This window comes from Thamnophis sirtalis, unplaced genomic scaffold, assembly GCF_051295495.1.
Source record: "Thamnophis sirtalis isolate CommonGarterSnake01/CBP01778 unplaced genomic scaffold, rThaSir2_p1.2 scaffold_3, whole genome shotgun sequence".
Lineage (NCBI taxonomy): Eukaryota > Metazoa > Chordata > Lepidosauria > Squamata > Natricidae > Thamnophis > Thamnophis sirtalis.
Genome location: NW_028261383.1, coordinates 167,541,845 through 167,568,773, shown reverse-complemented (window position 1 = coordinate 167,568,773; position 26,929 = coordinate 167,541,845). Strand labels below are relative to the sequence as shown.

Sequence of the window (26,929 nt, the reverse complement as noted above, 5' to 3'; positions counted from 1 at the left end):
GTTCAGAACTTGCATTCCAGTTCATGTTTCTCTAGATGGCACTGTGTATCTATATTAGTAATAGAATCTCGTCAATAAAGTAAGTTTATTTTTCTTTTTAGTCTTTTAAGTTTAATAATGGTCCGGCACGGTGTCTAGGGCTTCGGTAGGATCTCGTGACACATCAACATTCTGCAAGAAGACAAAGGGAAGAAAAACTTTAAAGCACCACTATGACCTAAAAAGGAAATAATGTGAAGAATTGAAATCTATCTACATCCATTTATATCAGTAATGTCAACTATCCTGAGTGTTAGAATTATAGCCAGTGTATTTTGGCTCCGTTTCTCACCTCTGCCCTTGGGCAGAGAAGAGTAATTCTACCACTTCTTTCAGTATAGACCCATGGCAGAAATAGCAATAGCAATAGCAGTAGACTTATATACCGCTTCATAGGCCTTTCAGGCCTCTCTAAGCGGTTTACAGAGAGTCAGCATATTGCCCCCAACAATCTGGGTCCTCATTTTACCCACCTCGGAAGGATGGAAGGCTGAGTCAACCCTGAGCCGGTGAGATTTGAACCGCTGACCTGCTGATCTAGCAGTAGCCTGCAGTGCTGCATTTAACCACTGCGCCACCTTGGCTCGAAAATTGGACTAGTTCTTGTCATCTACATATGATTTTCTTGGGGAATAATTTGGCACCGTGAAATCGTGTCTTTGGGCTTCAAAAAGGAATTTCTCAAGGGCAGGTTAGGAAAAGCATTGAGATAGCATGGCAAAGCACAGTGATTAAAGTGCGATGTGGCAGAATTAGGTTAGGGAGTCAGGCGAAGAGAGGATTCTTTTACCTGAGGGTCAAACAGGCAAGAGGGAGGAGAGCGCCCCAGATCTTTCCAGCAGGGTTGTTTGGTGGGCTCAGGGCTAGCCATTGGCACAGCGCGGTAGTGCCGATACAAGGGGGCCTGGCTAGCTTTGTAGGAAAAGTGCTAAGGGTGTTTTGGGGGCGGGGAGTGAAGATAAGAGGAAAATATTACACACACACACACACACACACAGAGATGCAACTCTGAACACAATGATCTTGAACAGGAGCACCTGTCAAGTCAATAACCAGGAACACACGATGGGGGAAAAGCTTCAGATCACACAAGCCCTTTGCCAATCACAGCTTCCTTCACAACCCTCTTTCTAGAGGTTTTCACGTAAAATCTCCCATGTGACAGGAGTCGTCCTTACCGTGGGGCGTTCCCGGTGTGTATTCACAGCCTCGATATTGAGAAAAATGGATTCCACCTCGCAGCCTGTCCCCCCCCCAAAAAATGAACCCCCAATTACTGACGGTAGGTGGGAGTTCCAAACACTCATTCACTGCCAGTGGCGTTATCGGCTTCAGGATGACATGCTAGGCCTGCACAAACTCCCTTCTCTGAAAAGAGTCACAACTTGCCTCGGTTGGCATGAATAACTGATTTGGAACCGCCTGTTTTTTGTTTTTTTTCCTTTTAATTGAGCAGAATTAAAAAGGCTGGAACTCCAGTATGGCATTTGTTGTCAATAGGCTACTGATTGTTCACAGAAGCGCAATGTTGTGCAGCATACAGAGATAAATATAGATGAGAGGGAGATGAGTAGCTTTGTTCAAGGACATGTTTAGAGCCCCCCCGTGCAGCCCATTTTTGGCCAGCAGATTGCTGCTGGAGGTTGGGGAGGCTGAAAATGGACCACGCGGGGGCCTCATGGAGCCTCCATGTGGCCCGTTTTTTGGCCGGCAGAGGGCTGCAGGAGGTCATAGAGGGCAAAAATGAGGTGCGTGGGGGCCGTGCCCCCCTGTGCTCCGTTTTGGCTGGTAAAGTGCTACAGGAGGCCATTCAGGCAGAAAAGGGGCAGAAAAGGGGTCACATGGGGTCCCTGCATCCCGTTTTGGCCAGCAGGAGGCGTCCATCCTGGCTCCCCCCTGCTCCTCCCCCCACATCCCCTCTACCAGCCCACGGAGGAGAGTTGCAATGCTGATAGAAGAAATCCAGTTTGGCACCCCTGCCTTAGCTGATCTTAGAGAAGCTAAGCAGGATTGGATTTGTCTAGTAGGACAGCCAAAATACTCGGACTGTAGCTTAGAACAGAGAAGTCAACGAGATCAAGGAAGTAGCAATGACAAAGCATATCAGAGTCAATAAATTGGAAAAGATTGTGCAGGCCAGCAATTCTTGCTTTTTCTTCCTGCATGTTCCGCAGTACGTGGCACGACAAAACCGTGAAGCCCTTATCCGCGGAGACATAAGCGCGTTGCTAAAGCCGCGACGTCATCACCGCGCGTCATCACTGCCGCGACAACAGCGCGGCAACAGAAGGGCGCTTTAAAACGGTGCCGCGGCAGAAAGCCGATTTCAATTAAGGTAAGGGTTAGGATTAGGTTTAGGGGTTTGTTTTAGGGTTAGGTTTAGGGTTAGGTTTAGGGTTAGTTTTAGGGTTAGGGTTAGGGTTAGGGTTAGGTTTAGGGTACTGAGTGCTTGGGAATGCGCGGATTTGCCCTAGGCGATTATGTCATCGCGGTAGGGTCGCGTTTTTCCTTAGCGCTTCGAACGGCGCGAATTAGTCTTCGCACTTATGTCTCCGCGGATAAGGGCTTTGTGGTGGAACCCCGCAATATTCATACAATTAGGAAAAGGAACGTATCAGTGACTGTACATAGCCACAAAATGGGAGGAAGCTTATTAGCATTAGAGAACAATTTACTTCCAAACACCATTGGATCAGCTTACGTACAGTAGGTAGCAATATGAGTATATTATATTTTGTTTTGCAATCAATTCATCTTCAGTGTCTAATCATTAGCTCGCTCTGCATCCTCCCCTGAAACAGACTTCTGTTTTTTTGCTGTCCCAATGGATCTTTGCCGAAGAGGAAGGGACTTACCATATGCCACAGGCGTGAGCTTCAGAACGGTGTGCAATGGGCACTTGAGGTATGGCAATTCCTCTGAAAAAGAAGGATGGCAAATGAAACAAAAGTCATCTCCAGAACTACACAGAGAGTCTAAGAAGAGGAAGAACTGGTGCATAAGAATAATCCATCCAATTTGCAAATGCAACTTCCTCTTGCAATGTAAAAGAGAAGACTTAACTTTTTTTCTCCACTGGCAAGTGTTACGGGGAAGAGAAAATGCCATATATACAGGAAGGATCATACACACAGGGTTTTGCCACAATCTGCCTCCCAGGCTCTCAGCTGAGAAGACTAAATGGAGCCGAGGTGGCGCAGTGGTTAGGGTGCAGTACTGCAGCCATTTCAGCTGACTGCTAGATCAGCAGTTCAGCGGTTCAAATCTCACCGGCTCAAGGTTGACTCAGCCTTCCATCCTTCCGAGGTGGGTAAAATGAGGACCCAGATTGTGGGGGCAATATGCCGACTCTGTAAACCGCTTAGAGAGGGCTGAAAGCCCTATAAAGCGGTATATAAGTCTAACTGCAAAAAAAACTGCAACTCAGGAAGGGGGAGAGGAAAGTCTTGCAATGTGGAAAAATGGACGTGGTACCTGCACTTTTGTCCAGGAAGTAGGCAAGGAGGCAGCGCATGACAGCTTGGTGGCAAATCACCAGCACATTCTCTTGCCGTTCCAGCTCCATGATGACCGGCTCCAGGCGTTGCACCAAATCTTCATAAGACTGAAGGAAGAAATTTGGAGAGGCCTCTCTGTTGGTCCTGATTTAAATTCGAATTTCTGTCCTGCTTAAGGGTGACTCCAAATTTAGCCGTTTTCCTTTGATTAGTGATCATTATTTTCCCATCCTCCTCTGTCCCTGGGAGCATGTTAGATTTGCCCATTTCCTCCTTTTGTAACATGCTACCTAAATCCACCCATGTTGCACCCAGATTGCACAGTTCTTACTTCTCCTTTAGGATAGCGGTAGCGGTATTTGTCCTGGTCTCGCAGGGCAAATTCTAGTGGATAACTGGTCTGGATTTCTTCATAAGTCATCTCCTCACAGACACCCTGAAACAAATGCAGGATTTGGAATCCCTGAGCTTTGGACACTGAGAAGAAAAGTCAGCTTCGAGAAAGTTTATGAAGAAGCAAGGGATCAGGTTTCCCTCCCGTGCTTTCCTCAGGAGGAGGCTAAAGAAGGAACTCTCTGGTCTTGAGAGTTGGGCCTCTCTTGGTCATAGAAGGCAATTTGCGGTAAATGAGAGTGAGAGAAATGTGGAACCCTCAGGGCTACCCCCCCCCCCAGTTTAAGAGCCAGGATGTGTTAAGGATAGCTTCTCACCGCATCAATCTCGTTCAATGCTTTCCACTGTTCATAGGGCACATCCAATGCTTCTGCTGTTTGGATTGTGCGTTTCATGTGGCTTGTCCAGACTTTGAGGTCATTGATATACTGGGAACGGATGAAGTTGGCCAAGGCACAGGCATACTGACAAAGAAAGGGAGAGTGGAAAAAAACATAGATATGAATCACCCAAGGAACTCGGCACATTTGCCCTAAGCCAAAAACAGGACTCTCAGCTTCTGCCTTTCTTTTCTAAGAATCCACACTACTTGGTATTTTAAAGTAGGAACACCAGCCCAATGTTCATTCTGAAGACTATGAGCTTAATATGGAGCTCCTGGATCTAAGCATTTCTAATGGACACCTGGGTGGAAAAACCTTACCAGGATTAACTTTCTTTAAATATCACAGCTGTCATCAAATGAACAGCTGCCAACATACAGAACATCCAGTCTCCTTCATGGGTGTGAGTTCATAATTCTCTTTAAAAAGCTTCTAGAAACTCCATGGAAAACAGATAAAAGGATGTAGAGGATTTTAGATTTGTGAGGAATCGAGTGCTTTGAGATGAAAGCCTCCAGTTTATAATTGTTAATGGTGGTTTACAACCAGGTTGATTTTAATGGTTCATAATTTATGCAAACCCCCATGAAAGATCCAATGCTTGAATTTTGGGGATATATTTATTCCAAAGATTCTTATGTAGCTGCTCCCTAAATATTTTCAGAGGGATTTAACAAACAAAATTAGCTTTAGCCCATTTTATTCTGCTGAATTGTATGTGCCTTGCTCCTGTGGCTCAGAAGAGGTGGAGACCATTGGACACATACTCCTTTGATGCTCCTTTTATAGAGATAGTAAAAAAAAACACCATATCCTCCCAATAGTTGGTCAGTATCCTGGCCCTTCCGATACTGCTTATCTCCAGTGGCTGCTTAAGGATAAACAGATTTTAACTAGAGCACAGGTGGGTAGATTTTGTGCAGCAGCACTGGGGATTCTTGGAAATGTGATCAATCCAACTTTAGTTATTTTTACACAACTAATGTGGCAAACCCTTTTGCATTATTATTTCTTTGCGTTTTAGTATTTAATGACTACAGGCCTCACAGTTTATGTATTGTTAATTATAGTATAATTAGGCCATGTGTATCTGACAGATTGGATGCCAAATGGTGATTTTAATATAGATTTCATCTGTTATTTATTACTTTTGTTCTAGAATTTTTAACTGGATATTCATTGAGTGTTTTTATCTGTTCTGGGCTCTGGTCTTTGACTGTAATAAACTTGATTTGATTTGATTTGACTCCAGACAACTGCCTGGACTAGGCCTTACAGTTTTCCTAGGAAGACTTTCAGAAGTTTTTTGCTTTTGCCATTTTCCTAGGACTGGGGGAGAGAGAGATTGACCCAAAGTCACCCAGATGGCTTTATATGCCTAAGAAAGAAATGGAACTCACAAGGCTATTTCTGGGAGTGCTAGCCTGGCGCTTTGATCACTATATCGAACTGCTGAATTCATCCACTGCTAATACTTTTTATGCTGCTTGGCCTGACTTGAAACAGTTTAAATGCAACAACATACCAAGATATAACAATGTGATAAGTATACCTGTTTGCCACGCTCAGATAGCCCAGAGTCGCCCCCAATGCACCCCCGGAGGTTAAGCTCGCTCTCCCCGTGCCGACTGAGGTAGATGGAGCGGGGTGTCACGTGGATATTCATCAAGTAATAAACAGTGCGACTCTGTATGTGGTCCTGAACCCTGTTCACTAGATACCGACTGCCAACATTGAAGATCTTAATGTAGGACAGGGAACTATAATAAGAAGAATAACCAAGTCACATTTGAGGAGCCATTCTTTTGGATGGATCTGTAGAAGCTAATCCACTCGTTAGTTATAATCAGGACTGAAAAAACTCTGGCTTTCCCAGATGTTTGAATTATGACTCTCCATCATCTTCATCAGTGGTGACATTCAAATTGTTTTACTACCGGTTCTGTGGGTGTGGCTTGGTGGGGGTGGCGTGGCTTGGTGGGTGTGGTTTGGTGGGCGTGGCCGGGGAAAGATACTGCAAAATCTCAATTCTCATCTCACTCCAGGGGAAGGATCAGAGGTGGGTTCCTACCAGTTCGCACCAGTTCGATAGAACCGGTTCATCAAATCTACCAAACCGGAAGACGTTCCACTAGTGGACCCGGAAAGCAGGCCACACCTACAGAAGAGGTTCCAAAAATTTTTGAAACCCACCACTGACACACACACACACACACACACACACACACACACACACACAGACAGACAGACAGACTCACATAGAGAAAAAGAAAGAGAAAGAAAGAAAGAAAGAAGAAAGAAAGAAAGAAAAAAGAAAGAAAAAGTGAGAGAGAGATGAAAGAAGAAAAGGAAAAAGGGACAGAGAGACAAAAGGAAGGAAAGAGAGAGAGAGAGAGAGAGAACACATGGCCGGCAAGCCACTCCCACCAGGTCACATGGCCGGCAAGCCACTCCCACAAAGGAGGCCACACCCACAGAGTAGGTTCGAAAATTTTTTGAAACCCACCACTGTGAAGGATGTTACAAAATCTCCATTCCCACCCCACTCTGGGGCCAGCCAGAGGTGGCATTTCCCTGTTCTCCGAACTACTCAAAATTTCCGCTACCGGTTCTCCAGAAGCTGTCAGGACCTGCTGGATTTTACCCCTGATCTTTATCATCTATCACGGGCTTTCTGGGAGTTTAGCTCAACAGCTTTGTGGGGTAACCAATTCACCACTCTCATGGATTAAGCACTCAACGTTTCTGCTTTTCTTTAAATATTAGTTTTTTAAAAACGTGGCATTTTTAGCCAGTGTAATTTGCTTCTGATTAGTTTCTAACGTCCAATATTTTACTACCAATTTTCAGTACTGGTATTAAATCTTTGCCAAAATTATACCAACTTTCCCTAACCCTATCTCCAAATGTGTTGGGCTTAGAATTTTGGGAAACATAGTCACATGGCATTAGATTGGAAAAGGCTGTATTACCAGAACACAGGTACTCCTTGACTTACAACTGTTCGGTTACTGAACGTTTGAAGTTACAATGGCACTGAAAAAGTGACATGATTGTTTTCCACACTTACGACTGTTGCAGCATCCCCGCAGTCATATGATTTACATGCTTGACAATTGCTCCATATTTATGACAACTGTCTTCAGACAAGGAAAGCCAAGGGGGTGGGGGTGGGGAGCCAGATTCACTTAACAAAGGTGTTACTAACTTAACAATGGCAGTGATTCATTTAACAACTGTGGCAAGAAAAGTCAAAAAATGGGGCAAAACTCACTTAACAAATTTCTCACTTAGCAACATAAATTTTGGGCTCAATTGTGGTGGTAAGTTGAGAATTACCTGTAAAATACAAGATGGGTTCAATTTATCATAGAATTAAGTGGGTTTTTTTAAGGATGTCCCGTATAGCATAGTCTCAAACAAATGCCATCTTTTGATTAAGAAGAATGGAGGTAGAATATTCATCACAAAATTAAACAAGCAAAAATTAATTTCGGAATACTATATACAGTAGACTGTATCTCTCGTACATACCAGTACTAGATATATGAATAAAATAGAATTATAGAGATGCAACGATTAGATAGCTAGAAAGTGCTGTGAGAATGTCAGGCTTCTTAAAAACTTCCTAACCTTTGCTAACAGATTAACAATTGGAAACGTGGATATTGTTTTACCGGAAAAGTCACTTGAAGATGGGTGGGTTAAATATAAAAATAAAGTACTTGTTTTGTATTCTTTAGTTTAAAAAAAAAGAATGGTATTTTAAGATTCACCTCTGCCTCTAGTGATCACACGTCAACTCTGGTTGGGAAACTGCATAATTTATTTCTGATGTGGTCCAATTTATTGTTAACTGTTGCAATGCTTGTAACTGAATAACCACAATTTTTCTAAAAGTTTAATTTAGTTCCAGGTAGAAACTCATGCCTCAACTTGCCTCCCAGCTCTTTATTCTCCATACTTTCTCTTCCCCACCCTTTCCCCATTATTATTTTCTTATCCCCACCCTTCATAGAAAATTCCCAATCTGTTCCAAATCCTGCCTTTTCCCCGTCTGCATTGTTTAGAACCTAATTATTCTCTTCCTGCTAACTCAGTTGCTGTTTCAACACGCAAAACACACTCACAGCTGTTTTGGAAAAAGTGAAAGATAAAACCGACCATTAAAATCTGGTGCCAGTTACAGAATATATTTAATCTATGTTCATTACATTCAAATGCATTGTCATATTTGGAATTGTGTATGCATATTGTATAAGAAGAAGAAGCAGATGCTTTCCTTCCCCACCTATCATTTCTCCACTCTACTAACCCCTAAACAACTTCATGTGGATATCCAGGAGTCTCTTGTTGAAATTATATACTCAAAATTAAACCGGCAACACAATTCTTGGCAGCACACTTCTTTTACTTTAGTGGAAGGCACAAAGTTTTTCCCAAAACCTTTTTTGGAAAAAGTGCTTACCTGTAAAAATGTCAACATGCTATTGTTTCAGCTTCCTAACCAACAGCGACTTTTAATTATGACAGAGGAATGGTGGCTAGATAACCTTGAGAGGATCTCAGGGTATTTGTTTACATATTTATGGACAAATAGGAAGGGCAAAATACTGGAAAGTACTTTCCCTTTTATAGGCTGGGAGGAGAAGGAACATCTCTAACTGTACAAGTGATGGTAGTTCAGAGCAGAAGCATTACAGCAGGGGTGTCAAACTCAAGGTCCGGGGGCCAGATACGGCCCACGGGGCTCTTAGATCTGGCCCGCGGAGCCGCCCTGACCATAGGCGGTTGTGTGTGTGTGTGTGTGTGTGTGTGTGTGTGTGTGTGAGAGAGAGAGAGAGAGAGAGAGAGACAGAGAGAGACAGAGAGAGACAGAGACTGAGAGAGAGAGAGAGAGAGAGGAGAGACAGAGAGAGACAGAGACTGAGAGAGAGAGAGAGAGGGAGGGAGGGAGGGAGAGAGAGAGAGAGAGAGATGCCACAACATGCTTACAAAAGGGGTGTAGCTTACAACATGATGGCACACAAGTGTAATTATTTAGGTGCCTTCCCTCGCTCGGATTCTTCTGATAATATGACATGGATTAGGTAACATAATTTGCTATCTGGAAGAAAAGAGAATATACTGTACTCAGAGTGGCTCCTGGTGTTCCCTGTGTATCACGAGAGGCAGAGGTGAAAGTGATTGTGGACGGTTTCTGATTGTGATCTGTTTTGAGACAGATCTGGAGGTTGAAATGAGGCTGGCAATGTGGAAGTTCCTACTATCAGTACCTAATATATACATTTTACCCATTTCCACAAGTATGAAAGATAAAACCGACCATTAAAATCTGGTGCCAGTTACAGAATATATTTAATCTATGTTCATTACATTCAAATGCATTGTCATATTTGGAATGGTGTATGCATATTGTATAAGAAGCAGCAGCAGATGCTTTCCTTCCCCACCTATCATTTCTCCACTCTACTAACCCCTAAACAACTTCATGTGGATATCCAGGAGTGTCTTGTTGAAATTATAGATACTCAAAATTGAACCAGCAACACAATTCCTGGCAGTCCACTTCTTTTACTTTAGTGGAAGGCACAAAGTTTTTCCCAAAACCTTTTTATACTATCAAGAGCAGTGCAATTTTTTTTGGGGGGGGGGAGAGGTGGGGGGGGACTTGAGGCTTGATATCTTTTTGATGCCATGTTTTGCCAGCCACTGAAAATTCAAATGCCCTGCAACGCAGACGGCCTTGGGTGTACAAATGCCCCACCCCCATCACACAGTAGCAGAGACATTCCCTCCTTACCTGTCCAACTCATCACCTAATGGCTGGTAGGTTTTCTGGTAACAATCAATCCTCTTGAGGAAATCCTCCACCACTTCATCCCGGTTACAGTCCTTATAATCAGGACTGGTTAGCTTCACTTGCTGTGGGTGGTTGGTACACCAGGCAAGAAGGACGGGGATAGAAAACATGATCGAGAGAGAGAGAGAGAGAGAGACACCCAATCAGCCTGGTGGTCTTTGTTGGTTCACCGACAAATGTGCACACGACAAAAGCGCGCCAACAAAACCGCGGTGAGAAAACAGCGAGGTTGAAATCGCGCCAACAGCGCGCCCACAAAAGCGCGCCATCAACAAACAACGCGAAAACAAGGTAATAACCCTAACCTCAACCCTAACCCTAACCCTTACCTTAACCCTAATCGCGCTTTTGTCGGCGCGCTGTTGTGGGTGCGCTGTTCTGGGCGCGATTTTGACCTCACTGTTTTCTCGCTGCGGTTTTGTCGTGCACGCATTTGTCGGGTCACAATCTTTGTTATTATCCAGATTAGTATGAGTCTAGAAAGCCAGGGAGGAAGGTGGTGTCCTCAGTTTTACATCTCTACCCCAGACTGTACAAGGAAATCTGTCAAGGTACTGATCCGCTTTTGGGAAACTGTTTGGATCTGGATGGGAGGGACACTGAGACTTTGACTCAACGCTTACAAGACGAAGTGGATGTGGCTATTGAGTCCTCCTCGGTTGGGAACATTCACATCCTTATCTTGGATGGAACCTGATTTTCCCATCAAGACTTGTGTACAACTTGAGGGAGTCCTGGATTCACAGCTACTGCTCAAAGAGCAGATGGCAGCTTTGGCCAAGAAGGCCTTTCCACAGGTATATCGTATATATTGCTTTCTTCAACCAGGGGGCCCTGCAAACTGGACTGCTTCAATGTGTTCTATAGGGCTGCCCTTGAAGACCCTTCGGAAGCAACAGCTGCTTCAAAATGCAGCAGCATGAGCAGTAACCTCTCATTGTGGCCACATGTCACCACTGCATTGGCTGCCAGTTGGTTTCTGGGTGCAATTCAAGGTGCTGGTTTTTACCTTCATGGCTTGGTTACCTGAGGGACCACCTCCCTCTCGGTTCCACCACAAAACCGCGGTAGACTAAAGCGCGCTCGACGAAAGCGCGTACCTGACGTCATCACAGCATGACGAAAACATCACGCTGTGAGCGGTAAAGTTAAAATTAACGCAAAAACCTTACCCTAACCCCCCCAAACCTAACCCTAAACCTAAACCTAACCCTAAACCTAACCCTTAACCTAACCCTAAACCTAACCCTAAACCTAACCCTTAACCTAACGCTAAACCTAACGCTAACCCTTAACCTAACCCTAACCCTAACCCTAACGCTTAACGTAACCCTAAACCTAACCCTAACCCTTAACCTAACCCTAACCCTAACCCTTACCTTTTCGTGAATCGGCTTGCTTTAAAAGCGCTTTTTAAAGCACCCTTTTTTTCTCCGTGGTGGTATTTGTCGCGCTGCTGATGACGTCAGGTACGCGCTTTAATCGGGCGCGCTTTAGTGGACCGCGGTTTTGTCGTGCCATGCTCCCTCTCACTGTTTCTGCCTTTCCAATACATTTGGATAGAGTGGATGCACTTCACGTCCCTTATATTAAATGCTGCCAACCTATGGGGCCTAGGAAGTGTGCCTTTTCCCTCACAGTCACACCCTCTGGAACAGCATTCCCCCAGAGATATGGATGCTGCTCAATGGGTGTTTCTAAGTGCACTTAAAACCTGGCTTAGGTCTTAGTCCAGGACTTAATATTTGGGGGAAGGAGGATGTGGCTACTGTACAGTTTTCCAAGGCTGTTGTGTTGTTTATGTTTTCAATTGTTTTATCTTGTACTTGGTTTTTGTCAGCCACTCAGAATCTGTTGGAGTGGGCAGCTAGAATGAATGCATGCATGCAGTTATTCACTATCTAGCTTTCTCTCGTGGTGCTTCACAACTCTCTTTTTTATTGAAAGTTTTTGAAAAAAAAGGCTTTTAAAAATATTTACCTCCCCTCCCCCACCCTCCCCACCCGAACCCAACTCCCCCCAATCTTCCCCTCCCCCCCCCCGACTTCCCAGAACAAATACAGGGTATAAATCTTTAACAAAGATGTTGTAAAATAAACTTAAAGAAAGTTAGTATCATCTTTCATTTGAGCTTAAATTCCTCTTTTGTTAGGCTAACTCTAAACAGATTATATCATTCCTTGCTTCTTCAGTCATAAACTATCTGGAATTTCTTAGTTCCGTATTTATTTTGAATATAGTCAATCCATCTTCTCCACTCCAGTTTATATCTCTCATTTGAGTGGTCCTTGAGTCAACTCTCTTCTTCATGCACTTATCAGCTGTTGTTTGAAGCTGCTTTTTACCAACAATTTAACACTTTTCTGGAGTACAGTACTGCTATTTCACAGTAGCACTATTCCAGTAGCACTAAACCCCTCCCCAAAGGAGTCCCATTATCAGTCGTTAATAGCTGGTTGTCACTTTACTTTTGAATACCACACAACACCCTTGTACCAAACCTGAATGGATTTTAAGATGGCCAAGTCCCATCCCTTTGAACTATGCAAATGAAAGCCCCTGAACATAGACAGATATAAATTTTATATCTGGCTTTAGCGTTCTTCCAGACTTTAAACATTACCAAAATATCTGACAGAAGCAGTGGTGGGATTCAGCCGGTTCGCACCTATTCGGGAGAACCGGTTGTTAACTTTCTAAACAGTTCGGAGAACCGATTGTTGGAAGAAATCTCATTTTGTTTTTTTCCACTTTCCAAGGCTAATCCTGTAAAGAAGGCAGGAAAGAAACATTCTGATGTTGTTTCGAGCCTAATCCTTATTGCCCTGCTTATAGAAACTGCCTCTCCCATTAACTCCTATTACATTGTAACAGCTAAGGCGAAGCGCCCATCGGCCTGAGTGACGTTGCGTTGGCTATGGTCACATGGTCACATGACACTGATCCCCGCCTACCTAGCTGGTCATTAGGTCAGAGAACCAGTTGTTAAATTATTTGAATCCCACCAATGGACAGAAGGCACAGAAAGGAGTTTTACCTTGATATTTTCCTGAATGATATCCGGATCATCACAGATGGATTCAATGAAGAAAACCTCCAGTGGCAGATGGAGGGGTCATGGAAGAGAAAAAGAAGATTATACAGTCAGCCACCAATCAGCTATTACAACTGATGAAAACAATTAATTTAACAGTGGAAAGGATATGAAATTGCCATAGTTGCTCTTAACAGAAGCATTTTCTTTGTTTATACACATTTTGCAGTTGTATTTTTTATAAGCCTTCAGAATCTACTGGAAGTGTGAGACATGGTGGTATTGGGGAGAAAAGCAAGTGAATGTACATGGCGATTAGATGCCTAATCTACTAGCAACCTGCAAATCTAGTTAAGAAAAAACAACAGCCATGCTGGGTACTGTTGAAAGAAATGTCCTTCTGGGTTCAGCTCCAAGTGGGGGAAAAGACACTGGAGACATGGAGGCTGCTTGGAAAGATGGTTTATTGGTAGAGAGGGCCACATGGCCTGAGCCCTGAAAAGAAAAGGTGATCACATGCTTCAATGTTGGTGGAGAAGAAGAGAAAGGCTGAGGAAGGGGCTTGCTAGGGTTTTTATACCCTGTTTCGTCCCACCTCTCTGTTTCCTGTTCCTGTGTAAGAAATGTATTCTGATTGGTTGTCAGACTCCCATGGTGCCATGCAGGGGGCTACTCTCTAGGCTGTTTTGAATCCATAGATGAGTTCTCAGATGCCATGTGGAGAGTTGAGTAATATCCCTTCCCCCTACAGCTGCAGTGGAGAAGTCTTTATTATGTAAAGTGGGCTAGCCTGGCCTTCTCAATGGCCTATTGACAAAGTGTGGATGGGCAGGATGCTACAGGCAACTATTCTGTCTTTTAAAGCATATTTCTTTCTTTTCACATCCAGAGAAATATTCTGCCTTTTCTATATATCCTAGGATATTTCATTTTTCTGGGAGAGGGCTGGATGATAACTTACCACAGTACCTTCCAGATGTGACATCTCATATTGACATTTTAACATAATCCGTGATTTAAAAGGTCACTTTATTTTTGTGAATTCCAAGTTACTAGGGCTGGAGGCAAACCGAAGTATCTGTCCCATATTGGGGGGAAGGATGTTTTTTTGTCTTTTCTTCCCTAACTAAAAATGGGGAGCAAACCTGATGAGCTTACATTTATTTTGGAATTTTAAAAAAAACCTATAAGCTTAAGAATGTAAAGGATTTGAAATTAACGGCCAACGCTAAAGAAGACTTTAATTCAAAATTCAATTCAATTTAATTCAGCAAAAGTTATAAATGAATTAAGGGAACAGGCAACTTTGAAATGCTAGGGGTTTTGTTATAAGGTTTTGAAAATAATTATATAAATAAAGAGCGCCTTCATGGGAACTAAATGATTTAGCTTACCTTAAATCATAATAAAAATCTGAGGCTTTATGTTTTCAGAAATTGGATACTAGAAGGGGCTAAATATTCTAGGCATACAAGGAAAACGAAGTGGCAGACTTGTCTTTCATCAGCGTTGAGACAAAATGACAGATCATAGTACACCATTTGAAATACTCCAGGAGATGTTTGAAGAATCGGGACAGAAACTGAGAGCAACAGTGTCAGCAGTGATGTCTGCTTCTATGGCTAGATTATGTCCAAAAAGATATTTAAAAGGAAATGATAGTTATGAAAGAGAATATCTTGGAAGATCTATAGGACAAAGAGCTAAAACAAGTGTCATCTGAGGCAGCAATATTACACTATAAAGAAGTTATTGAAATACCGGAAAATGAAAAATATATGGATTATAAAACAGAGATGACAGTAGCTTTCGAGATGGGGAAAAAGAAAAACTGAAGAGAGTATGAATCCTCTGATAACATCTGAATGAATTAAAGATCAATATTCCTAGAAACAAATGGAAGGAGCAGAAAGACATGTTTTTATACAATTCTTGAAACCTTTTATGGACTTTGGCTGAGACCAGGACTGAAATGTTAATGATTTATGGATTTGTGTCTAGAGAGAGGATAGACCATGGGAAGAAGAGATACATGTAATCTTATAGGGATGAAGAATAAATGGTGTTTGTACTTATTGTAATGAAGATCAGAAGTCACTTCTTGAAATATTTCCTTTCCTTTCTTATTCTTATTTTTTCCTCTTTCCTTTTTCTTTTTTCTTGCACTTTTTATTCTTTCTTTATTTTTCTTTCCCTTTCTGAATTTAATTTGCATTGCCTTCTTTCTTTAAAAACAATTCTGAATAAAATTATTTTTAAAATATCATCTTCACCTAATCACAGCCAAAACTGTGACTCAAGTCTCACCTAACTGACAATTAGGACTGATTAATTTGCTTTAAGAACTGAACTGCATTGTCTTAGTAGGTATTCTAGAATAAAAACATTACTGATGTTCCTTGTTTTGAAATATATTAATGGCTTGTAAAGCCGTTAAGATATTCTCTACTGCTCCACTAAACATTAAACAACGTTAAGTAAATAAAAGAAAAAAAACAAAAACCCAGTTTGCTTAATTCGGTCTGTATTTTCAAATCTGAATTTGCCTTGTGGCAAAGAGCGCAGCTAACGGGATCACAAAGTCCAGACTTCTAAACTACAAGGTGAGATCAGGACAAGAACTAACATTGATTTGATTAAACATTAATTTGATCACTTTGCAGTCATACGTGGCACGACAAAACCACGCTCGACTAAGCCGCGCCCGATTAAACTGCGTCGCTGACGTCATCAACAGGGCGACAACAGCGAGCGCGGAGAAAGAAGGGCGCTTTAAATAGCGCTTTGAAAGCAAGCTGATTCAACTTAAGGTAAGGGTTAGGTTTAGGGTTAGGGTTAGGTTTAGGATTAGGTTAAGGGTTAGGGTTAGGGTTAGGTTTAGGGTTAGGTTAAGGGTTAGGATTAGGTTTAGGGTTAGGTTAAGGGTTAGGTTTAGGGTTAGGTTAAGGGTTAGGTTTAGGGTTAGGTTTAGGATTAGGTTTAGGGGGGTTAGGTATAGGTTTAGGGGTTAATTTTAGGTTTAGCGTTTACAGTGTGCTTCTGTCTCCGCGCTGTTGTCGCCCTGTTGATGACGTCAGCTACGTGGTTTCGTCGAGCGCGCTTTAGTCGAACGCGGTTTTGTGGTGGAACCGCAGTCATATACTTAATTCCTTCCTTCTATCGTTTTTTAAAATTACAACTTTGAGGATCCCTAATGGTTTGGCACCCAAGGCTTTGCAAATGTGCACGCAGCGCTAGGTCACACACACACACCCTCATTGTTCTTATGGGCTCTTTATTCCCCCCCCCCCCGGCTTACTTTGTAGCCATTCTCCTTGGCAAACTGCAAGATAAGGGAACGGCGTTCCTGTGTGGTGTTAGTGGCATCGAAAACCTAGGTAATGGAGAAGAACAAGGCAACTGAATTGGCACGTAGCCTGAAAGAGGTGACCGTAGGATTAGATCTACATGGGCTTTTGCCATCTTACCGCCACTTGTCCCTCTTCCATACTCAGGTAGATTTGGACATCCCGAAGAGCTGCTAACGCACACTGCCTAAAAAGAGATAGCAAGGAAGAGATCACACACGATGATCCATTGCTGTGGCAGCACCAAAACAAATATGGTAAATAACAATCAACCCATCCCCACAATAACAAAAACCAAAAACCAAAACCAAATATAAGGATATACATATAACATTTACGGTAGGATCATTTGAGCCTGGCCATTTGTGCCTTGAGTGAGAACTTTATTTGATGGCCCATTTGTTTGTTCAAGGAGGTAGCTTGGTTATCTAGACTTTGCCTCTCTAGATAACCAAGCTACCTCCTTGAAGTTTGAGGAGATAGGCTAGAAAGAGAATTGGTGGTATTGGAGAAGACTGCTGAAAATACTGTGGACAGCCAAGGGAACAAACAAATGGGCCATCAAATAAAGTTCTCACTCAAGGCACAATGGCCAGGCTCAAATGATCCTACTGTAAATGTTATGTGAAGGAAAAGGTAGAAGGAAAGAGATGGAACGAATGGCCATAATCAAGGTGGATGGCTTCAGTTACACAGTTGGAAGACCTGAGGTTACGGTCAGATGGTCACGGAGGAAACCAATCTATGTGCCCAAGATAGCACATCATCAATCAATCAAATTATGTTTCACATGTTGAATCTTTGAAACATTATCTTTGTATTAGCAGCCATGTTTTTTTTTATTAAATTCAAGAGGTAGTGAGGCTCATCCTCTAGAGCAGTGTTTCTCAACCTTAGTGACTTGAAGTCCTGTGGACTTCAACTCCCAGAATTCCCCAGCCAGCTGGGGGATTCTGGGAGTTGAAGTCCACAGGATCTCAAGTCACCAAGGTTGAGAAACACTGCTCTAGAGCCCTCCCCTTTTCAGCATCTTTGTAATGTAATATCAACGATTAGTTTTTTCAGTAGCACATTAAGATGTATGGAAGGTTTCCTGGGCATTATTAGAGCTGTGGTGGCGCAGTGGACAGAATGCAGTACTGCAGGCTATTTCTGCTAACTGCTACCTGACTGCAATTTGGCAGTTTGAATCTCATCAGGCTCAAGGTTGACTCAGCCTTCTATCCTTCCAAGGTCGGTAAAATGAGGACCCAGATTGTTGGGGACAATATGCGGACTCTGTAAACCGCTTCAAGTGGGATGTAAAGCACTGAAGTGGTATACACAGTAGTGCTATTGCTATTATTTCAGTCATGTTTACAAAAATGTGGTCTTGCCGAGACCAATATCTCCTGGTCCCCAAATGTCGTGCAGGGAGCCAATGTGAGGAGACAATTCAATAGCAATAGCAATAGCAGTAGACTTATATACCGCTTCATAGGGCTTTCAGCCCTCTCTAAGCGGTTTACAGAGAGTCAGCATATTGCCCCCAACAATCTGGGTCCTCATTTTACCCACCTCGGAAGGATGGAAGGCTGAGTCAACCCTGAGCCGGTGAGATTTGAACCGCTGAACTGCTGATCTAGCAGTAGCCTGCAGTGCTGCATTTAACCACTGCGCCACCTTGGCTCAATTCAATTGGGCACCAGACTCTATGTCCCATTGTTTTAAAGGTTCTATTTTTTTTTTTTACAAGAACATTAAATGGGAAGGTAGAATATTGGAAAATGAAATGCTATTTCCAAGAATGCTCTTGGATCCCATGTAGGCCACAGAAACATCTTTCAGAAAACAAAAATTAAGGGTTGTATTTGAAAGTTTCTTATTTGCAATAGTAGCAATAGTTAGACTTATATACCACTTCATAGGGCTTTCAGCCCTCTCTAAGCGGTTTACAGAGTCAGCATATTGCCCCCAACAACAATCTGGGTCCTCATTTCACCCACCTCGGAAGGATGGAAGGCTGAGTCAACCTTGAGCCTGGTGGGATTTGAACAGCCGAACTGCTGAACTGCAGTCAGCTGAAGTAGCCTGCAGTGCTGCATTTAACCACTGTGCCACCTTGGCTCCTTGCTGCCCCTCTCCCCAAGTTAAGCCGAACTAGGACATGGGAAGGCATCCTGGCAGACTATGGTGGGCATTGCGGTAGGAAACAACCTTCCCCGACTTCTCCACTGTACCAATCAGATCTGAATAAGCTCCTCACCTCCGGATCTGCATAGCTTCCTCATTGTCTGGGCGGAAGAACTCATAATTCTTGTATGTCTGGACGGCTTCACGGCGATACTGTCCAACATTGAACACTAGGGAGATGGAGACTAAGATGGCTCGGTATTTTTAAGTAAGTCCTTCTGTGTTGGCTTGAGAGGCTCTCCCTCTCCCCTTTGATTCCATTCACCTCGAATGAATCATTTATTCCCTTCCATACCTTTAGTGGGGATCCCAATCCAGTTCAGGTACCGAGTGAGCTTTTTAGAGATGTAAGTTTTTCCCCGTGCTGGCAATCCTACCATGATCACCATAGTTGGTGAATTGGTGAACTGTGGCACTGAGGCTGAAGAAAAATGGAAAAAGGAGTAAGAGATTGAGCCTAATTTTGTGATGAGATTCAGGAACCCACAAAGCAGAGAGAAATAGTGTTCTAATACAGTGTTTCTCAACCTTGGCAACTTGAAGATGTCTGGACTTCAACTCCCAGAATTCCCCAGCCAGCGAATGCTGGCTGGGGAATTCTGAGAGTTGAAGTCCAGACATCTTCAAGTTGCTAAGGTTGAGAAACACTGTTCTAATACACCCAAACCTTTTCTGGTTTAGCATTAAAACTCTGAATCCTAAAGCAACCAATAAGAGTCTTTCAGTAAAACCTGTATAGCACATCCGACTATGGTGGGACAGGTAACAGTTAACCCAGATCTTTTCCATCTTGGTGATCTCTGGATTCATAGTTATTAATTTGCAGGATTTTCTGGCCAGCATGATCATTATTGTGAATTCTGGAAGTTGGAAGTCCATACATGGACCTATAAGCTGGGGAACAAATGATTGGAAAGATTAGTGTTTCTCCCTCTCAGGAAGATTGAGCTCAGAGACCAGACTTGAAGATGTTCAAGATATTCCCTCATCGTAAAGGATTATTGCCCTGAGCAAGGGGGGCCTTAAGAGAGTATTTATGACTCCTTAAAGTTGCACACAGCTCTCTAGCTAATATCAAAACTCCTCTACAAGAGATCATGCTTCCTGCTTGAGAGTGAGAGAGAGGGGGAAGGCGTATTAGAAAGAGAAATAAAAAAGGGGGTGTCACAGACAGAGTGGTGTCCTTCCCACTATGGCCCCCTACATGGCCTAGGACCCAGATATCTACGAGACCGTCTTCTGCCGCACACCTCCCTAAGACCGATAAGATCGCACAGGATGGGCCTTCTCCAGGTGCCATCAGCTGGACAATGCCGGCTGGCGACGCCTCGGAGTAGGGCCTTCTCTGTTGCCACTCCGGCCCTATGGAATGAGCTACCCCCAGAGATCCGGACCCTACCCACTCTCATGGCCTTCCGAAAAGCTATTAAAACCTGGCTATTCCGGCAGGCCTGGGGCTGTTGACCTCTGGATTGAGGTCCAGCCCCGCTTAGACTGGGTGCATGTTGTGTCTTTTTTAAATTTGTCCTGTTTTATCTGTTTTTAATCTTTCTTAATTTTTGTTTCTGTAAGCCGCCCAGAGTCCTCCGGGATTGGGCGGCCTATAAATTTAATAAACAGTAAACACAGTAAACACTTCTGTCCTTAGCACTAGCCACTGATTGCTTTAGCCCTCATCTTCATATAGCTCCCATTTACTATCCCTGCAAAAACATGACTTCCAAAGGTTTTGTTCTGCCCTGCCTTGCCCTTCCCTTCTCTAACCTCCTGCCGCCCGTGAAGAGCGCTAGCTTTTCCTCAGGGGAAAGAGCTGACCCGCTTTTTCATCCCAACTCACATCCCCTGCGTTGCTGCAGGCGCCTGCTGGTGCGGGGAATCCATACTTTCTGGAGGGGAGTCTGTGTGAGCTCCCCAAACTCTCCAGACATCCTGACAACCGTCTTCCTAGCTTGCAGAACTGGACTGTCTGGCTCTTCCTGAAGGCTCAGCTCTGGCTGAGGATCCTGTGTTTGCATATGCATGAAAGATAGGTTCGGTGTGGGACGGCGAGGTCGTTGAACTCCCACCTTTGTATACACTACAGATAACTGGCAGCTCACTTCTGGACAAATATACTTTGCTCTATTCGGGAGAGAAAGGTCCTGATATCATTTTGAATCACCACTGAAGAAAGTGATGACACACAGGCATTGAGAGAGATTCCCTGTTTCATTTCTTAGCCTTTGTAATCCAGATTTTTTGTTTTTTTCATCTGACATTAAGGGCAGTGGCGGTTTAACAACCTGCCGGTTCAACAACTAGTTCGATGATCGTGCGCTTCATGTGTGTGCACCGTTTTAAGAAAACTTACCTTCCACATTACTGCTGGGGAGTAACACAGCTGAGGTGCAGCAATCCACTCTGCCACGCAAATCAGCTGAGAAGATATTGGTCCAGAACGCAGCCGCGCGAGCGATATTGGGTGTACCTAGATACACCCATGTTACACCTATCCTCCGTGAGCTGCACTGGCTCCCCATTGGTCTCCAGACACGTTTCAAGGTGCTAGTCGTTACTTTTAAAGCCCTTCATGGTTTAGGACCTGGCTACCTGAGAGACCGCCTCCTGCCACTTACCTCCCAACGACCAACAAGATCGCACAGGTTGGGCCTCCTCCGGGTGCCGTCGGCCAGTCAATGTCGGTTGGCGGGTCCCCGGGGAAGGGCCTTCTCTGTTGCTGCTCCGGCTCTATGGAACAATCTCCCCATAGAGATCCGGACCCTCACCACTCTTCCGGCCTTCCATAAAGCCACGAAGACCTGGCTGTTCCAGCAGGCCTGGGGCTGTTGATTAGTATCCAGCCCCACTACAACTGTATGCATGTTGTTGATATTTTTAACACTTGTATTTTTTTCTTAAATTTTTAAATATGTTTGTTTTGCCTGTAAGCCACCCAGACTCCCAATGGGAGTGGGCGGCATAGAAATGCCAATAAATTGAATTGAAATTGAATTGAAATATAGGTCAGTTAAGCACAGGGGCAGGCAGATGGGCAGACCTGATCGTCAGAGTGAACTGGTTCGCTCCCAGCTGATCATCAGAGCTACCAGTTCGCCTGAAGTGGTCTGAACCAGTAGAATCCCACCCCTGATCATGAGGGTCTTTCTTTCAACCTCAGAGACCCCCGGTCTTATTTCTTACTTCCAGTTCTCTAGAACGTTCAGCTTCTCTAAATTAAATCCTGCAACTGGATTTAGTTGCGATCCCGTGTCAGTATGCACCGTTATTATATTTATTTATTTGGCATGCTGTATCCATGTGATACCCCTATATTTTAAGTAAGAAGTTAAGTGAATAAGAATCAAAAAAAGGGTCAGAGGCAAAAGGCTTGGATGATGCTTAATCTTAAATGAAGAATTCTAATTCTTCCCACCTATAAAGTGAAATCTTCTCAGTTTTCAATACATTTGTCATCTTTCTTGATTGCTTTTTTATCTTTTGTCTTTACAGCCACCCGAACTAAAACTTAAGGATTTCTAATAAATGAAAGCAGAGAAATACAAGAATTTGCACTTTAAGAGCCAAGGTGGCGCAGTGGTTAAATGCAGCACTGCAGGCTACTGCTAGATCAGCAGTTCAGCGGTTCAAATCTCATCGGCTCAGGGTTGACTCAGCCTTCCATCCTTCCGAGGTGGGTAAAATGAGGACCCAGATTGTTGGGGGCAATATGCTGACTCTCTGTAAATCGCTTAGAGAGGCCTGAAAGGCCTATGAAGCGGTATATAAGTCTACTGCTATTGCTATTGCTATTGCACCTTTGAGCTCTCTGTAACATGGTTATAACCATGGAGAGTTCCAAAGCCCCATTATTTTGTTTTCAGTGCAAATCATTAGCTCACTTTACTTTCAGATCACCATTTGTTCGTTCTCTGGCTTCAAGACCTAGTGCAGAGCTTGCCAGAGATTATGGCTGGAAGAAACGATCCTGGACTACTACTGAAACTGGTGCCAAGGGCCCAATCTGCCCTGGGTATGGCTTTGATCCATACTAAGAAATTAGCCCACAAACTAGAATTCCTGAAGAAAAGAGAGCTTCAGGCTAGCAGTGGACCTAAGAATTCTAAACAGTGATATTCAAAACTTGTGTTTTATGGGATTACTATAACTTTCAGATTACCTTCAGTAGGTCTAGCACCGGGATGGCAAAGCAATGGCATGTGTGCCAGAGGTGGCGCGCAGAGCCCTCTCTGCTGGCACATGTGCCATTGCCCCAGGTCAGATCTCCATAGCGTTTCTTTCGTGACCTTCTGTTTCCCTGCAAATGACGAAACAGAAGCTCATGAAAGAAAAAGATCTTACCTCTTGCTGCGCTGTGGGTTTTGGGATCCCCACCTCCCACCAGCCATCTGGTCTTCGGGTCTCTGCTGCGCATGTCCATGCATGCACCTTCCTGTTTGCAGTTTGGGCAATACTGCAACGTGCTCTACATGGGGCTGCCCTTGAAGAGCATCCGGCGACTTCAGCTAGTTCAGAATGCGGCCGCGCGAGCGATTGTGGGTGCACCTCGGTTCACCCACATAACACCTATCCTCCGCGAGCTGCGCTGGCTACCTGTCGATCTCCGGGTGCGCTTCAAGGTGCTGCTTACCACCCATAAAGCCCTCCATGGTAGTGGATCTGGATACTTGAGAGACCGCCTTCTGCCAATTACCTCCTCGCGACCAATTAGATCACATAGATTAGGCCTCCTCCGAGTTCCATCTGCCAGTCAGTGCAGACTGGCAACTACGCGGAGGAGAGTCTTCTCGGTAATAGCTCCGACCCTTTGGAACGATCTCCCCGTGGAGATTCGTACCCTCACCACCCTCCAGACCTTCCGCACAGCCCTCAAGATCTGGCTATCCCGTCAGGCCTGGGGTTAAAGTTGTAACTCACCCCCACCCGAATGGTATGAATGTTGTGTTCTATTATAATTATGTATTGTTCTTATGTGTCACTGTTTGTATTCCCTTCCCTATGAGTTGTAAGCCGCCCTGAGTCCCCCCAGGGAAAAGGGCGCCCTATAAATAAACTTTAAAACTAAAAAAACTAAAACTAAAATAGTGTATGAAAGGTTTGCCATCACTGGTCTAGCACATACAGTTTAAACTACCACTATGAGGATGTATGTTGGTTTGCTGGCATTCCCCGGGCAATACTGAATAAGATAAGCAAGAGCTGAGAAGGGAGATCAAATCCACTCATCCTCCAAGATACTCATTAATATTTAACAGTACTTAAACAGTAGGGTTTTTTTTTGGGGGGGGGGAGAAACCACCCACCCCCAAATAATAAAATTCCCCCAAACCAACAAAAGTGCAATGATGTTATTCTTTTTCACTTTAAGAATGGGATATGAAATGAGCCAAGTTTTAAAATGTTCCTGGATTAAAAGTCAACTTTTCCTTCATCATAAACTGAGAAGGTGCTTGGGCCAACGAGTCACAAAATAATATTTCTCAAAACAAAGAAAATGGTTCGATGAAAACTGATTCTTTATAAATCTGATTCAAAAGACTGGAATTAGTGCATAAGACTTTCTAGGAGGATGATATCTTGAGCCTGGTTGATAATTCAAATTCCTGGTTCGGATTCTGAACAGATAAAGACCTGATTACCTAAAGAACCAATTCACCATTTCTCTGAGTTTTTTTTCTGCCTGTGATTAGCTTGCAAACGTCTTTGCCATCATCAAATGAATCAGGAAATTTAGCATTTAAAATCTTGGTGTAATCCGGATGCTTATATGTCCTTTCTTTCAGCACGAGGCAGTAGTTAGCACCGGTTGATCACTATCAGATGAAAACCACTTTCTTCTATTAGGATATTTTTTACATATAGACATCTTTAATAAATTGTTTGAATATACATCAGAAGAGTGACATGCTGGAGTAAGCAGAATCCAATGCATTTTTTTAAATCAAGATTTTTATCTGTTGATATATTTATATTAATGCTCCGTGACTGCCCTGGGACTGATGAAAGATAGGAGATAATGAAATAATCCACTGACTATAATACAAAATCAGAAGTTATAATTCAATAATAACTACCATACCCATTTTATAAGAAGGAAAACTAACATCATGCTGCAGACCTTTCAAAAAAATAATTATATTAGAAGATCAGTGACTATGTTAGATGACCCACAATGGGATAATCCAGTGATGGTGAACCTTTTCACCACCAAGTGCCCAAATTAGAACACCTGTGCATATACACGCACTAAAGTGTCAGAAACTCAAAGACCAACTAGCCGGTGTGCATGCCTGTTCTTTGGCCATTGTTTTGGCTGTTTTGAGGCTGTTTTCTGGCTGTTTGGGGGGACCAAAAACAGCCCAAGAAACAGCCTGAAAACAGTCAGAAAAACAACCTGAAAACTGGCCTGAAAATGACCCCCAAAATGGCTCAAAAACGGCCTGGTTTTTGGCCATTTTCGGGCATTCTGGCATCTCTAAAGACCAGCTGGCCAGTATACACCAGAAACCAGAAGAGTAGCTAGTGATGGGGTGTGTGCCCACAGAGAGGGCACCTCTGGCACACGTAATCACAGGGATAGTGTTTTAAGTTGTAGGACTGGGATCAGAAAGCCACATTCATATCTATCCACAGCCACTGGGTGACTTTGGCTCTATCACTTTCTTTCAGCCCAAACTGCCCTGTAGGGCTGTTGTGGGAAAGAAGGAAGAGGGATTCTGTATACACCACTGTGAAGCCCTGGAAGAAATCTGGCATCTACAATAAACCTGATGATTATAACAAGGGGAAACATGCCAAATTAAAGTGGACTTTTACTACAGGGAGGTAGAGACCAAAATTAGGTAAGTTAAGCGACGTGGAATAAATTAGGTAAAGATCCTTTTAAAGATAAAAATGAATAAAACTCAATTTATCAAAACTGTTTGGCTACATTTGTATGCCTTCTTATGCAAGTAGATTAGCTTTGCAGCAAGTTGCTCAATATGTCTACTCCCATTTAACATAGACAGCCCTTTCACCAACAACTTCAATCCAAGCTGTATATCGCAGAGAAAATCCTGGGCATCAATGCCTCCACCTTCTACCTGCCAACATTCTAGGCCAGGAAGTATAATACAAGCTGGGAAGTCTTTGATTAGGCTGAGCTGATGGACGGGGGGGGGGGGGGGGGGAGAGAAGGGTACTATTCTGTGCAGCCCAATCTTGGGTACTTCCCAGTCTAAATCATAAACCTATGCCCGACAACAAGAAGCCACAAATGGGGTCGTTGAGTATTGGATTCTAAGACGACATTCTGCCTGTCCTTTTAAAGCAGACGTAAAGTGAGATTTAGACATTAAGTGTGAAACCTACTGGGTCAGGCTGGACAGCCTCTTAGAGCCCCTTTACCTCTATATTAAAAGCCACATAGACAGAGTTGGAGCTTGCAAAAGAAACAGGAAGCCAGTGCCTAACCACAAGATGTCTCTATGTCAAAAGTCCAAGGTTCAATTAAAGTTCGTTAATGACACGCACTCCATAAACAAAAGGAGAAGTAAGGCCCCATCTCCTTATAAGGCTTTCTCCTCAAGGTAACCACTAAGAAATGTGTTAAGTATTTCCGTGTTGCAATGCTTTTGAGAATGTACAAGAATGCCTGCTTCGATAATGAAGGTTGTTCAGAACTTGCAATGCTAAGCCATGGGCTAGCTTTCTGAACCTGGCTGCCAAATAAACTTTTCCTGTATCCTGAGAAGTCTGAAGCCTGTCATTTTCTGCAACACTCCTTAAAGTACAACTTCTATTGCCCCCCTAATTTTCTAGTCACCAACTGTATCAATAAAAAAACTCCTACCTGGGATTTTGACCGGTTTTCCCTCCATAGCTGATCAACCCTGTTTGTTTTCTAGAAGCCATGGCATTGGAAGGATTGCCTTGTCACTAGATCAAGAACTTTCTTTAGGGGTCAGGTTTCCAGTCATGGTGTCATTAATAATTGTTGCCGAGCTGGAGGCAGTCTTTCAAAAAAAAAAAAAAACGCTTTGCAGAAAAGGTCAGTACTAATATTAGCCTTAAAGATGGAAGGAGACAGCAGCACCAGATCATAGGGTAAAATTGTTGTCTAACCCAGATGGGTAGGAGCACAGAAGACGATCTTTGCATCCAAATCCCATTAAAATCATTACAATTTTTAGGCAAGTGTAGGACACAATAATAATAAGCAG

General features: G+C 43.4%; 1 protein-coding gene across 3 annotated transcripts; it reads right to left on the bottom strand.

Annotated features, from left to right (window-relative positions):
• Window positions 1-71: 71 nt before the first annotated feature.
• Window positions 72-26,717, bottom strand: PFKFB1 (6-phosphofructo-2-kinase/fructose-2,6-biphosphatase 1). 3 transcript variants are annotated; one of them, XM_087710806.1, is made up of 15 exons: window positions 26,560-26,717; window positions 19,024-19,149; window positions 18,802-18,898; window positions 16,677-16,743; window positions 16,508-16,582; window positions 13,213-13,269; window positions 10,116-10,237; window positions 5,865-6,072; window positions 4,247-4,393; window positions 3,868-3,972; window positions 3,514-3,643; window positions 2,895-2,957; window positions 1,218-1,282; window positions 830-967; window positions 72-171 (listed from the first exon to the last, which is right to left on the bottom strand). In XM_087710806.1, exons 1-15 carry the CDS (start codon window positions 26,585-26,587, stop codon window positions 112-114), a joined length of 1,488 nt encoding a protein of 495 aa, XP_087566932.1. In that variant the 5' UTR covers window positions 26,588-26,717; the 3' UTR covers window positions 72-111. The 3 variants fall into 3 exon arrangements, with proteins under 3 accessions (XP_087566932.1, XP_087566931.1, XP_087566933.1); XM_087710805.1 differs by lacking the exon at window positions 26,560-26,717 and adding an exon at window positions 20,566-20,692; XM_087710807.1 differs by lacking the exons at window positions 830-967; window positions 26,560-26,717 and adding an exon at window positions 20,566-20,692.
• Window positions 26,718-26,929: the final 212 nt, after the last annotated feature.